This window comes from Anarrhichthys ocellatus, unplaced genomic scaffold, assembly GCF_004355925.1.
Source record: "Anarrhichthys ocellatus isolate YVR2014 unplaced genomic scaffold, GSC_Weel_1.0 scaffold27, whole genome shotgun sequence".
NCBI classification, from domain to species: domain Eukaryota; kingdom Metazoa; phylum Chordata; class Actinopteri; order Perciformes; family Anarhichadidae; genus Anarrhichthys; species Anarrhichthys ocellatus.
Window position 1 is genome coordinate 5,634,290 of NW_022280057.1, and position 14,992 is coordinate 5,649,281.

Here is a 14,992-nt window from a genome sequence, read left to right on the forward strand (position 1 = left end):
CACACACACACACACACACACAACTGTACAGTTGTTTATCTCTGTGGCCTGTGACTGTGAGTCGGTGCATTCAATGTGGTTTAATCTTGCCTACCTGATTTTCATCTTTCAAATCATTTGCCATCAGGCCAGCACACAAATGCACATACACACCAACATGCACACACACTGTTTAATACTGTTTTTTTTCGGACCTTCAGTCTTTGCTTTTATGCTTTACTGGTCAGACAAGGACACGTAAGTACACACACACAAATTTAGGTCAGATTATGCTCACAATGTTGCACACAAACACATAGATGCACCCTGTAGCATTTTTGCTAAGGTGTGTTTGGATGCAGCAGATGCTTCACTAGAGAGTTACCTCCAGGCAAGTCTGAGTCAGCTTCCATGTGTGTGTGTGCCTGTGTATGTGTGGTCGTATGCACATGGACACAGATGCTTTTTGAGAAAGGACTTTGTGCTATTTCTGTGTGTCATGAGTCAGACCTAATTTCTATTAATTTGCAGTCCTCACAGGTCATCAAACAATTGCATTGCTTTTGTTGCCTTATTAACTAGCACAATGTCTGCGATGTTGTACCATTAAAGGCTTTTCTTTTGTCATGTATTGACAGGCTTCTGCATGTCCACTGTAAAAGTAATACAGATGAATGGTTGCTGAAAAGGTTGAAGTACAGCAGAGTAATACATCTAAATAATATTGTTCACCAAAATGAAGAGAAAATCCTTCTTGTTGGGTCATCATATTCAGATTCAAAGATATTTTTTTGTGTTTCTTAAAGCACCTTTAGTGATCCCCACATTATATTCTCATATATTGATATTATTTATCAATATGTTTATGACATATTTGATGTAAGATTTCACAAGATTTAATATCACCACTGCTTACTTACATGTAGTTCTCAATTAAATGATCAGAAAATATTATTATGCTATAAAATGACATATACCGTGACAGAAGATGTATCTTTATCTTCTACTCTTAAGTTTTACACAGTAAGACAAGAAAGGTTTCAATAGGTGAAACAACCAAAATGTTCCGGTCTTAATGTCTAATAGCTCCTATATATATATATATATATATATATATATATATATATACATGACATTGTAACTATTTGAAACAGGAACTGGTTTTGAACACAGACTGTTAGATTCCCCGTGTTTGCCTCTGGCCAGATGGAGAAAAAGAAAGATGACAGAAAAGGGGCTTCAAAGGGAAAGATAGGAATACGAAAGCAGGTCTGCACACAAAAAAAAAAATCCACATCCACGTGCCTTTGAGGTTCAAATGTCCACACTGAAGGCTCAATTTCTGATTAGTGAACAGGCTTTACATTTCAGATGCAGAAAACTTTATTCTCGTTCTTGTTTCATCTGATCTGCCAATCATCCATTCAGAGCCCCCGTGAAGCTTTGGACTGTGTGCAAACTTCTCAGTGAGGAGAGTTCACAATAGGGGAAACCAGCTCTACAAACAAAACCTGACGAATCTCCAAAGTTTTGTTCTGAGATGTTTGTCAGAGCAGCGCCAACGTTATGCCTGAGTGGATGCTGATGAACAGGATCGGATCCTGTTCTGCATCTCTGTGTGTGTGTTTTCGTGTGCGTTTACACCTGAGAAAATCGAACAGTCTTTTGTTTATTTTTCTATTTTTTCACTCCATCCTTCTGTGACATTCTCTTTCTCTTACTCTGCTCTCTGTCTATCTTTTTAGGGTGAAACATTTCAACATATCCAGGACATTGTGGTGTCTCTGCTGAGGATCATCAACCAGACAGTCATCACAATGGGTCGTGAGCATGCTCTAATCGTAAGTACATGCGACTTTGCACGAGTGTCATATATGCCTGTCTTTCCATGAGTCAAGCATTGCACAACCTTCTGTCTTGTCGTTTTCTCTGGTGTTTAAAGTGGATTTGTAGAAAAGCCAACCCCGTATCAAGTCTTGTCTGCTCTGCAAAGTCTTTCTGAAACACAACGTATGCCAACACCAGCACATATTGTTTATAATACACACTTTTATTGCACATACAAGAGGAAGATCAGGAAGATAGGGGCATCATGGGAGCTCACACACTGTTTTGGATAATTAGTAAGTGTGGTGTCATCCAGGATTCTAATTGGTGGCAACTTGTGAGCCAGAAGCAGCTGAAGTAGCTCCTTCTGAGATTAGTGGTTAACCTCCGAGCTGCTGTGCAGTAAGCATTGTGCAAATAATGTGTTTTTATGTGTGTGCAAAATAATGATGTGGGTGTGTGTGTTTGCAACAGGGATAGACTCAATCAGAATTTCTGATAAAAGACTGTCTGTCAATATAAAATACCATATTCTTCTACGAATTGTAGAAATGGGATAACGTACCTTCACCTGACAAAATATACAGCTTTTTCTTTTGTACATTTTGGTAAGATGTGTTGCGTATGTTTTTAACATAATTTTTTGTTTCTCTATTGTAGCTTAATGAACCAGCTAGCAGTGGCAGTGTGCCCTGAATGCTACAAAGATAGGGAAATGATTATTTACGTTGTATTAAATGTGAACACGGTGATGTTTGTTGTACTGACTGTGGAACTGCAGACAGTCACAGTTAGTGGGTGCCAGATTACATGAAACTGATGATGTAGGCCTTTCTATATGTTGCACAACAACAGAGAATTCCTCTGCACAATGTGTGCAGTGTGAACTTAAGGAAGACTCCAGACATAATCAGCTAGTTTCAAATTCATTCATACAGAAGGTATGGGGGCCTCATTAGCTTAGGCTTTACAACTATTGATACAATGTTGAAACATGAACACAGGCCAATAACTAACTGTGGAGTGATAACTGGTGTACCCTTAGTTTGCATTGGTTTACAAGTGTATATACTCTGTGTGTGTGTGTGTGTGTGTGTGTGTGTGTGTGTGTGTGTGGAGTACTTCTTTGTGTTTCAGTGAGTTTGCTGCACGTGTGTGTTCGTACCTATAAGTGTATATGCCATTTGTACATGTGTTTGTATGCACGTGTGTGCTTGGAAATCTTTGAAACTAGATTGAGTTTACATCAAAACACTTCTGTCTTGAATGGTAATAAAGGAGAGAATCAATCAGTCTGCCAGACAATGATGACAGAATTTTTAATCATCTGACACGGCTTGTCAGTCCGTGATCAGCTGCCTATCACATTGTCTCTTAATGTATTCTAAACACGATCTGAACACTCTCCACTGCTCTCCAAAACCCTGATATCCTTCCAGCGAGCTGTTTCTTGGTTTCCAGGGAGCTCATCAGCTTATTTTCCACTCATATCCTCTTTAGCTCTTCAGTTGTTGCTACATTCAAATTTTGCTTGTCAAGCCGTCCAAAGACACAGTATTCCGATTAGTTGTTAAATTGCTTGGATTTTCAGGATTGCTCTGATTCCTCCGTTAATGGCTGGGATTTAGCCAAAATTGTTGTGAGGATTCATTCCCAGCTGTAGCATGAATCCATCTTGGCTTCAATCCGTCCATACATCTGTCTATCTGTCTAGACAGCCACTCAGTCAAGTGACAAAAACAATACGCCTGTCTGTCGTCCAAAGTGGCAATGCTTCATCTCTCTGTTACAGCATTATTATGGGAAAATGGTATCCTCACAGTCAAAAGTGAATCACAAATTAGCCGCTGAAGTCTGGTTTCCCGCAGAGAGAGAAATTCATGGTGATCTTGTTCTCAATATTCCTCTGAGATATATCAGAAAGGAAAGCTCAGCAGCTCCTTTGGTCCTGTTTTCCGTCTTTAGTGCATTTCTTTTCTCTCTACTTGGTTACCTGGTGTATATTTTCAAAGATGAGGATGGATTGCTGTGGAAGAAGTGCCATTTACAGGGATGCACCAGATGCCACCACTGATTTAATGACACTTAAACACACTACACACCAACAGGCCCATGAGAGAGATACTTTATTTCAAAACCTAGGGGCCTGTGGTCTCCTAAAGCACAATCACCACCCATATGCCATATGGCTAGAAAGGTTGTTGTTTTTCTAAATCTTACAGCCACCAGAAACACTTCTTGCGGAGTTTCTTTACACGGGCCTTGGTGCTGGGCCGACTGGAGGAGGAAGGGGCTGGCGTGGGCTTGGTCGGAGTGGGAGCAGGCACATCGTACTCCGCCTCCAAGACCTCCATCACCCCCTGGAAACGTCCCTCCTGCTGTCGGAAATCATGCTCTACGCTGGAGAGGAAAGAAAGAGAGGGCAGTTGAAGGGGGTAATAAGGATAAGGGAGAGGCAGCGGGAGCACAACTTAGAGGTTTGGGTCGTGTCAAATCGAGTCACATTTATTTATACAGCTCATTTTTTCAGAGATAAGGGAGGAGGATGAACAGAGGGATGTGACCACAGTTAGAAGTTTACTGTGCAGAAAGAGAGATTAGAAAGAAGGATTGAGAGAAAGGTGAGCGAAGGAGTTTTAGTAACATCAAAATGTGAAGTGTATCCCAAAATGCTGGGTTGTACTTACAGATAATGCAGCTTTATATGGAGGTGTGAAATCATGTTGTGTTCTTAACTCTGATATATGCACCTTCAGCACACACACACATACTTTCGCACAGGCCTCAACTCAGCTTATTTCACTTCCAGGATTCCTCTGCGCTTCATGCACCAATAGATCACAGTCTGGTGAGATGAGAGGAGTGGAAGGAGAAGGAAAAAGAGAGCGGGAAAGGCAGGAAAGCAAAGGAAAGGAGAGGGGCATTTGCAAAATGGAGGAGCTCAAGGAAGGAACTTTTTTTTGCTCCTCTGATATGTTCAAAGCAGACCCTCTTGGCTTTCTTTTTCTATGCTTCTGTCATTCCCCCTCCCTACTCTGCTCTGACTCGTGCTCTTTTTCTCACCGTCTCTGAAGTGTCCATCACTTCGGGTCATAGTGTAGTAGACTTGGAGTTTTTCTCTCCTTTTGGTAAGTGGGTTTTTGTGTGTGAAAGAACATGTGTTGGATTATAGGGGTGGAGCTGCATAGGGCCCGGCATCTGGAGTTAATGAGCCACATGATGAGGCAACGACAGAAGAGACAACAACCCAGCCTCCCCTCATCGAACATCCCAACACACACATCACACACACACATGCTGTACAAACACATATGTGCTCCCCTGACGCCCAACGTGTGCATCTACCACAACAAGCCCATGGCTGAGCGAGGGAGAAAAGGAAACATGCAGGGACTTTTATAAGGAGAGAGGAAAGAAGCTGATGGAGGGATAGATGCAGGAATGAAAGGCAAGCTTTACTAAAACAGGGCAGAGCAGGTCATAAAGGAGAGAAACAAAGAGACAGTGGGAGGTGAAGAAGGAGAGGATGAGTGCCACCAGAGACGAGGAGAGGAGGAGGGCAGAAAGGTCTCGGCTCCCTGAGAAGGAGTGCAGGGATGGAGGGAACGAGTGAATAAAGTAGAAGGTAAAAGCTCTCGATGGGCATAGAGGAAGAGAGATGGCTGCCATGAATAAATGATAAAGGAGATGTACTACTGTATTACTACACACACATACACACACACACAACATATATATAAGGAAAGATAAAGTGGTGCACCTGTCCCACATCTACTCAATTTATGTTTTAGAGCAGAGGACTTCTCTTTGTTGGGTCTCTCTTTACCCACACACTTCACTGGGTTTCAACCTCCCTCTCTTTCAATCCTCTCTAACTGCCTGTCTCTACCTCTCTCACTATTTTTCATGGGATTGCGACACAATGGGAAAAGCTGCTGCCCTTAATTCGGTGTGCAAGCTGTCATCTTCCGCGTCTTCACAACTTTGTGCATGACTGTGTGTTGTTGTTGTTTCTTGCCTTGTGAAAACCTGTTAAATGTTTTATCCTTTACTTTTTAGTTTAAGTGAGGGTGACCGTTAGTCATGTAACTGACAGGGTTAAGGTTTAGGTTTTGCATGTTATCTCTCTTACATATTAGCTGTGTGTGTGTGTGTGAAGAAGAACTGTAGAAGTGTTACTCTAGGTGTGTATACGTACATATCTCTCTCTGTGTGTGTGTTTTGAGCTGTTTAAGCTGTGGGAGAAAAACAGAGGGGCTGTCAAAAGTTTCTCTCCTCCTTGTCTCTCAGCATACAGATTAGTAAGGACAGACAATGGCAACACATCTCCAGGCATCCAGCCCACATCAAAACCAATTATTTTACCACAATTCATTAAGATGGATGTTACACTCCCACAAGTAATTCATCTTCTGCTTGTGCGTCTCTCTTCCCCTATCTGCCATCCTCTTTACCCAGAATCCTCTCTGTGGGTTTGATAAGGCCGTCCAATCAAACAAATGGAGCTTCTGACTTTTATGTTTTTGTCACAATGGGCCACTGAAAATGTTTTCTGCTTATGTAATATGTGTAATTATTTTGTATGAAACTTATACCAATATATGAGAAATATGATTACCAAGGAGATTCCGCATATCTATCTAAGTCCTTAATGTCTTTCAAATAGCGTGAAGTATATCCATTTCTTTGTTTGTCGGTATGTACGAGTGTGTGCATGCAAGTATGCATATGAAAAGCTTGCACGGACGTTCCCAATAAAAGCTGATTCCGCTTATCGTTGGATTAATTAGCATATGCGTATGCATGATTATATTTGCATGTGTGCAAAATGAATGAAGGGAAAGTGGAGCCTGAAAGAAAATCTCTGAATTGGATGATAATGATGCGAGTAGCAAGCAGCAACACACTCTTCAGATTAGGGAAGCCCCACGCCCCTAAAAATCTATCTATCTAATCTTAAATATCTATACTATACATATACATACATATTCAGAGCTTTGATGCTTTTTGGAAACTTTTTTTCTATGCGTCTTGTTGCTTATTCAAAATTCAGTTCCATCATATTCATGTGAGGAAATACATCTTGAAGAGCAGACTATTTTAAGAATTACCAGAATAACGCTTTTTGTGAGCAATTTTAGTTGTAATGCAAGTCCATCTTTGTTTGTATGTACTTGCATAATGACTCTGTGTAAAGTGGGGGAAGTTTGTGCGCGTTCATTCCCATCTGTGTACATCTGTATGGATTTGTGGATGGAATAGCATGTTACCATGTGGCAGTCATTTCCCCTTGGAGTTCATTATTACTTGGCCAAGGATCCTGCTGTGTTAATTAAGATCTAGGGGAGGAGAGAATCGGAGGAAGAGTGAGTCGGAGAAGTGTGTGAAGAGATGGAGAGATTAAACAACAAAGTTATGGAAAATGAAAATACAGGAGGGATGCATGTGGGGCTGCTGGGTTCGAGAGAACTGCAGAGATAAAGGCCTTGTAAAATATGCCTTCATCCCCTGTGGCCTGCAAGAGAGATTTATCTATATTTATGATTGTAAACAAGCAGATTTAGCTTTACGCATAGCTTGGGTTAGATACATGCCCACACAAAGGTTTTTGGACTCAAGGGAGGTTTTAATGCCGGATTATTCCAGTTACAGCAAGTCAATATTTTCCTTTTATGTTTCTGTGTTCTCCATGGAGCTACTGTATATGTTAAACCATACATTTCCAGCTTGTGTGAGGCGCAGTGCACATACAGAGCAGAGTCCTGGAGATTGGGTGGGAGTGGGGCTCAGGCGTTTATAGCTTTGACATTTGACAGATGGAATGAGGCAAGGATGTCCAGCGGAAACCAGTTAGATTGAAAGTTAAGGATGAAAAAAAGAGCTTGAGCAGGCATGACATGATTAGAATAAGAGAGGGATGGGATGAGGTGATGGGAGGATTAAACTACAGTATGTGGAATCAGATTGCGAGGTTGCAGCTCTGTAAAATGCAGAGAATCTAAGAATGCAATTACTTATTTGGGTCACACACCCGATGGACGACTGGGACGGGAAAGACGCATCATTTAGGTGCTGAATTAATTTGCTTGTTTGCACAGAAGATTATTTTATGTGTAAACAACTTTCCTGGAGAGAGCAACCTCGTCTAATCTCTTTCAATATTGATGAGGCGGATCACTCATAGTCTCGCATTTTTTGTATAATAGGAATATATTGTATGAGTAGCACAATTATCAGAGTGGGGGGAAAAGGGCAGAGACAGCAGGATACCAGGAAGAAAGGCAAATGAAAAATAAAATGATAAAGAAAGATGTGCTGAATAAGTGAAAAAACGTGGAAAAGCTGTGAGAAAAACAATGTGAAATGCAACATTTCCAAAGCTACAAAAGCCATATAGTTGTCAAGGAGAAGTTTCACGTCTGTTTATTCCGCTGCAGGGAAGAATGAGTTGTCATTGTTGGGTTATGTAATGCAGTAAGCTCATTATCTTGATCAGGTTACCTGTAGATGATGCAGGCTGTCTTTTGGCAGGTAGGGCAGTCGTTAATGTCCTGACCAGTTCTGTATGAGCTGCGACTGCAGAAAAAACAGATGTAAAACATTCGCACACACTTGCAAAAGAAGTTTAATTCAACATGCTTGTACGTCTAGACGGCACCGACACAGCAGATGACATCTTTGAAAAGGAAGAATCTAGCAATAGATTGTTTTTGCAGTAACAACATGCCTTGCATTTCTTTACTGGAAATAGCCTCGCTCGCTTGACTGCCGGTGTCACAATTTGTATCGGTCCCTCCACATACTTAATGCAGCAACATCAGGTGTGTTCTCTCGGGGTTGTCAAAAGATGTTTAGTGCACGCGATGTACTACAACAGGACAATCCAGGACTTCACCTGAATAGTTTTGGTGGGGGACCTGTTTGGCATTCCAGACAGTGAAAATAACCACCAAGCACTGTGTGCAGTGACTGTGTAGGTGGGTTTAGTTGGGAGCCCAACATTACATGACACAAATATCATAAGCATAGTGTTCAATGAACATTATCTTTGTATCTTTTATTCTCGCTATTGAAAAAAAACATGATTACACGTGCAAACCATGTTGTCAAGGTTGAACTAGACTACGGAGCCTGAGACAAAGAGTTTTTGGAAAATAAAGTCAGATCAAAACATCTGACAAGCTCATGCTGACTGCTGCTTAATTTGAACACTTTATTTTGCCAAGATAGTTTGGCTGCCCCTTTCACTGAACTGTTCAGATGAGAGTAGCTGATTTATGTTGATAAAATAGACATTTTAATTACATGGAGGGAGACTGTGTGACTGGCATAATTTGTTCTCCCCCACCAGTCTTTATCAAAGACAAATAGCACAAGAGAAGACAACTATTTGCTTCGGGAGAAAAAAGAAAACGGGGAGCTGAGCACAGCGACAGCCTCTTAGCTCAGCCGACATTTTTATCACAGCGGCCCACTTACATGTAGACCCTCTTACTTGCTGGTTCTCTTTCTTACTCTTTATGTCTTTATCTCTCAATTGCTCCCTCTTTCTGTCTCTTCTCTTTTGTCGGCCTTTTTACACTATTTGTCACTTACCATGAGGCATGTGAGCACACACACACACTGACGAATATGAATATGCACTCTTAAACAGTGACTCACACAGGGCAGGACAGCGTGTACACTACACAGTTTAGGAGCCTTATTTTCCAGCTTACACATTAATTTCATTTCTCAAAGGTAATATGATCGGGATTAGTCTGGAGCTAGAGACATCTGCTAACCCTAAACAGAAAGAAGCAGGGTAAAAACATGAGTCAAGAGTTAAAAAGAGGTTGTTTAGGTAGGGAGAGATGGATCATTATAGAGAAGATGAGGCTAAAAGAGGATGGGTATTTTTTTCCTTCCTACTCTAGTTTTAGGTTGTTTGGGCTGAGGAGAGCAACCAATGGGTGTGAGTGATTTGGAAGGAGGTGGTAGAAAGTGGTTATGAGTTAGGATGGGAGAAAGACATCTAATATAAACTTCAGGAGAAGAATTACTGACAGTAAAGGTGAAATGTTGAGGAGGAGGAAGAGGAGGCAAAGAATTGGGAGCGATAGAAACAAACAGAGTGACAGCTAACACATGACAGCAGGGGAGAGTGATGGACAGGTTGTCGGAGCAGAGAGAAGGGAGAAGATCACAAAATGGTGAGAGGGGATATGGACTGATTTAGTTGTTAGAGGCATGATTCACGTGTGGAGGTGCAGAAAGAAATAAGGAGGAAGAGGGGAAAAGGTATTAATTAAGAATGGAGGAAAGATAGGTGTGAAAGCGGAGGCGGAGAAAGGGATGAATAGCTTGAAGCGGGTTGAAGAACCTCGGAGAAAGGGGATGCCGTTGATTGAAATGAAGGGATTTATGGAGAGGAGAGAAACAATGGATGTGGATCAGGAGACTAGAATTTAAGAACAAAAGAATTAGCTGAAGAGAGAAAGAAAGAACTGATTAGTTTGCTTTGGTGGGCAGCTGAGATATCTCTAAGGGACACTGTTACTATGGGGAGTACATGCCCTCTAAGGTGAAGGAACAGAGGAAGGATCTACTAGCATTGACTCCAGGCTGGCAGGTATCATATATATGTATCCCTACAGGATTAAATCTCTAACACACACTAACACACACGCACTAACACACTCACTGCAGCAGTTATCCACTGGCCTGACATTTAAAATCTATTACACAGACTTGAAAGCCTGTCAGTATATATTGCCATAAAACTCAAATATACTCTCTTCTTCTCACACTCTCACACTCCAACTGAAGCACTTTGCTATTGCAATGAATATCTCTGCATCTTATTTTTTCTCCATCTCTTATCTCTGTTTTCGTCCTTATCTTCATGCCTCCCTCTTTTCACTCTCTGTCTCGGTGTCTAACCCTCTAGTTTTCTCTCGTATCACACAACATTCTCCATTTGTTATTTTTTTCATTTCTGCTGTCTCCCCCATTTACGACCCTCTCTCACCCTTCGCTGAGGGCCTTGCTCTTCTCCAGGTCTTGAATGACGTTGAGAAGCACTTTGATCTTCTCCTGATTGGACTGTAGGTTCTCCTCCACACTCTGCAGCTGCCTCTCCAGCCCACGTGGTGCGCTGCCTGCGGGTGCAACCAACAACCCTCCTGGAGCTCCATTACATTGTGCTTTTATATGAGTCTTGCAAGGCAGAGTGTCGTCGACGTCGATTGATTTGCTCTTCTGTTTTGCGTAGTCCTTGAGTTTGATCTGTTCTGAGGGTGTTTGTTTCGGTGTGTTTGTGGTCTCCTGAGTGTTTTTGGTTTGCGCTACAGGTGTGGCCGGTTTGGAACGATCGGATTTCGGAGAGTTTTTTGGTGGGAGAGGTGGAGTGTCAGTAGATTTTAAGTCACTGTGAAGGGAAGGAGCTGTATGTTTAGAAGTGATACGGACTGATGTGTGTTGGTGTGTGTGTTCATCAGCGTGCTGGATATTAGCCGAGTCATACTTGCGTTTGTCAGTCAAATGTGGCTCCATTGCTTCTGCAGATGGTGTGTGCGGTCGCTGTGTATGCGTGGTAGCTGTGGTCCTGTCTGTGTGGTTGTGCATTTGTGTGTCTGTTGTTTGCGTGGCTGAGTCCTTGTGATAAGTGAAGTCTGCAGAATGTGGCCTTGTCTGCTGCTTTGACTCTGTTGTTTTGTTCTGGGTGTGTGATGTGTGGTTGGAATGGGAGCTGTGTGTTTTTGGTATAGTGTGTGACAGCTGTGGTATTTGAGAAGTCTTTACTGATGCGTACGTGGAGGTGTTTGCCGTATCTGTGTTTTTGGTGCAATGCTGAGAGTCCAGAGCAGATTCTTTTCTTGACTGGTTGGGTTTCCGTGGCGGATTAGGTAAAGTCTGGCTGGCTGTTATTTGATTGACAGCCTTCCTGCGACATGCGCCTGTGCACGGTGTAATCTGTGATCGTCTCCTCCCACATGTCCCACAAAGACTGGGTGAGGAAGTCGGCATCACTCGACAGGGCCGCGGTGGGGTGGCGTGCACGGTCGTACAAGCACTCCCGGTCTTTAATACCAAGTGATGGCCCTCTCCTCGCAGGGACTGCACCCTCCTCCTCTCTCTGGCCGGCTCCTTACCTTCTGTGGCCTCCGTGCAAACCCCTCCCACCGCATCAGAGGCCACCACACTGCCATTTGTATACCTAGCTGTCCTTTTATCTCTTGTGTCCTTGGGGTTTATAGTTTTGATCTGGCAGTAAACTCCACTGCCTGACCCCTGTGACCCCATGTCGTCCTGTGTCAGGCTATTGATCTCGTTCTGAGATCTCTCCTTGGACACCGGCAGACTGTTGCTGTCACTTCTGATAACTCCCCCAGTCTCCACTGTCGTTTTGTCTGTTGCCATGGTGAGTGGCCGATGTGTGTTGGTCGGTTGGCTGCCGTGTCGTTTGATGGAGGGGATAGTCCGCAGTCCGGGAGATGTTTGCACCCCGACACTGCACAGCGGCCCCCATCGCCCCCCCGCTAAGGGAACCCCCAGCGCAGGCACTGGATTGGTTGGATCAGCCACCCTCCTGCCCATAATCCTCTGCAGGTTGGCTCAGCCCCCAGACGAGCTGAACACGATGCAGGCAAGCATAGACATCAGCTAACGTCAGCAGGATTATATCCAATAAGAAACCCGGAAGGTTTCCAGCTTTTGTTTATCCAAGTGAATTAGTGGGTTTGTGAGCGTTTGTATGTGAAAGTTGGAGACAGGAATTTAATATCCAATAAGATTTCAAACTCTCAATGTCCTTCCATTATTGACCTCCTTACTCGATTAGCTACTGCTGCTTGGACATCACAGTCAAGGCTTTTCTCAGTCTTTAACCAATGGCCCGCAGAGGATGAGTTGGACGGAGTCTCTGGGCATTGCGGGTTCGTTCTGGGGAGAGAGAGAAAAAGAGAGAGGCAATGAATGAGAGAAACGACAGATTGGCAAGAAGACACAGACATTAGGCACGTAAAGCACCATATAAAAGCTTCAACCTCGACTGAATGCACACAGTAACCAGATCGATAGAACTCTATCAACCTCTTATTAGACCAGCAGGTGGGTGGGAGTTACAGAGGCAAAACTCTAAATCTCATCAAGCGGATTCTCTTGAGGGAACAGAAACATCTTAAGGGTAATAGTTTATATCTCTATAGTCACAATTTGCACACACCCCAAGGAGCTATGTCATTAAATCTTATAAATTTAGGAACACAGATGTTGTTGTGGTCTTTTATTACGTGATGACACAGCGTGACGCATTTCAAATGAGGTTATGTTTGCCTCCCACAGCAGTATGTAAACTGATGATGCATCATCCCTCGACAACTCTCATGGACGCAGTTTGGAAATCTGTCTAATGAGTTCAGCATAATGATAAACTCTGCTACATTGTTTAATTGAGGAAGACAGTCATGTTGCCTAAACTCAGTGTTAATACATCTTTTGCTTTTAATTTAATTGCGTATTGGGCAGGAAAATGAATTTGAATGCCTAGCTAGGTTATGTTAAAGCATCTTCTGGTTTTGTATTATTATTTTTGGTCAACGTTTTGGGAATATTTGGAAGGGGAGGAAAATTAGAAGTTAGACCCAAGTTAGAATCACTAGAGGATTGACCCAGAATACCTGCATGATGACACTTTGATTAGCTGACAAAATTGGGGCAATATATCAGATTTTTCTGGGCCATGGCAGAAGTACACATTGGCTGGACACATCAAGGAGAAAAAAAGATGAAATAAGAGAGTAAATGGAGGTTGCAAGTTAGTAAATGCAAGTCATACTTTATTAAGAGCAAAACAATATGAAGCAATGGTTTATAATCCTATGTGATTGATTTGTGACTTCAAAGTGTCTCTGCACGAAATACAAGCATCAATTGAAGACGTGATGTACATCCACCTACACTTAAATCAGACCCCTGCCTAACTCGGGGAGCCAATATGCTGTTGATCCCTGAATATTTATGATTTCCAGCAGATGTCTGTTTAGGCAAAAATAACTGTTCACAAAAGATAATTTGTGCATGAAATTAGGCTAGTACAAGACATTAGTCAGCAGACTGAATTTCTCCTATGTTCACCACATTGTTGTCCTTTCATTGCAGTCATTGTGTGACGTTAAACCAGCTGAGACACACACACACACACACACACACACACACACACAGAAAAGGAAAAAGGCTTATTTTATGCCAGCTGGTGCAACATCACAGCAGATCCTGGCTGTGGGGTCAAGGTTGGAACAGTACAGTTTATTTTAGTTTATTTAAATGAAATATGGCCGTGTTCACCTATTAGATAAAAAATACATGAGATTACTGAGAGAAAAAAAAATCCATTCGGAGGCTTGTCTCAAAAGCAAAGGCTGACGTCGGATTCATGCTCAAGGTTTCCAGAGGTTTTAGAAATGGGCCTTTCAGTAGTGGCCTAGCAGTTAAAGATGCATTCTCACTAGCAGACTCGTACTGAATGACTGTCTGACCTCAACTCATTTTTAAGCCATAGGTCACATGCTGTTTTGATGCATGAGCAGAATAGAAATGGGCATTTTAGCCCTTTTATTCCCTTTCTTCCCTGACAGCAAGTGTAATTAATTTTGTCAATCTCTTCGGAATTTCAGGTTACATTTAATGTCATGAATTATTAAAACTGAGTGAATACAGTTTATTATGCTGGTGGGCCTGCCCATGGACAGCTTTATAGAATTGGGAACAGTTTAAATTTAGAATTTTCTCACTCTGTATTTGTAGTTTATGAAACTTTCTACACAGTGTCACACTGTACTGTGTTGTTAGTGCTCATGACAAAGTTCCTGGGACACGGGTGTGTTTGAGAGCTTCGCTGACAGCCAGCAGAGCTTGGAAACGTAAGCGCTTTACGCAAGACGCTATAGATCAAAGGATTTCTACTTCAGTGACATATTGCTGCTATTTATTTGAATATCTTGACAGTGTGCTTGGCTCAAGGACTGCTACATTGCCATGGGGTCACACATAATTGACAGTCCAGACTGTTTATGAGTGGTTGCCTTGGTAAGTGTAGTAGAAATGGTCCTGGAGTGGACCACACGGGTCTTGACCCAGAGTTCACAACATCCTTTCAGGTGTGTGTGTGTGTGTGTGTGTGTGTGTGTGTGTGTGTGTGTGTGTG

The 14,992-nt window shown here is 42.4% G+C and overlaps 2 protein-coding genes across 3 annotated transcripts in view; one reads left to right on the forward strand and one right to left on the reverse strand.

The window, feature by feature from the left end:
• The window catches only part of dock2 (dedicator of cytokinesis 2), an 88,360-nt gene that overhangs the window by 43,300 nt on the left and 30,068 nt on the right, over window positions 1–14,992 (forward strand). Inside the window, exon 26 of the mRNA XM_031862888.1 lies at window positions 1,725–1,820. Coding sequence (XP_031718748.1) covers window positions 1,725–1,820 — 96 coding nt within the window. The remainder of the gene's footprint in view (window positions 1–1,724; window positions 1,821–14,992) is intronic.
• The window catches only part of insyn2b (inhibitory synaptic factor family member 2B), a 20,166-nt gene continuing 6,892 nt past the window's right edge, over window positions 1,719–14,992 (reverse strand). The window contains exons 2-4 of one of the 2 annotated variants that reach the window (XM_031862889.1): window positions 10,817–12,729; window positions 8,308–8,382; window positions 1,719–4,206 (exon numbers count right to left, since the gene is read on the reverse strand). In XM_031862889.1, the coding sequence (XP_031718749.1) occupies window positions 4,023–4,206; window positions 8,308–8,382; window positions 10,817–12,384 (1,827 nt within the window). In that variant the 5' untranslated portion in view covers window positions 12,385–12,729 and the 3' untranslated portion in view covers window positions 1,719–4,022. The remainder of the gene's footprint in view (window positions 4,207–8,307; window positions 8,383–10,816; window positions 12,730–14,992) is intronic. The other variant, XM_031862890.1, reaches the window with a different exon arrangement.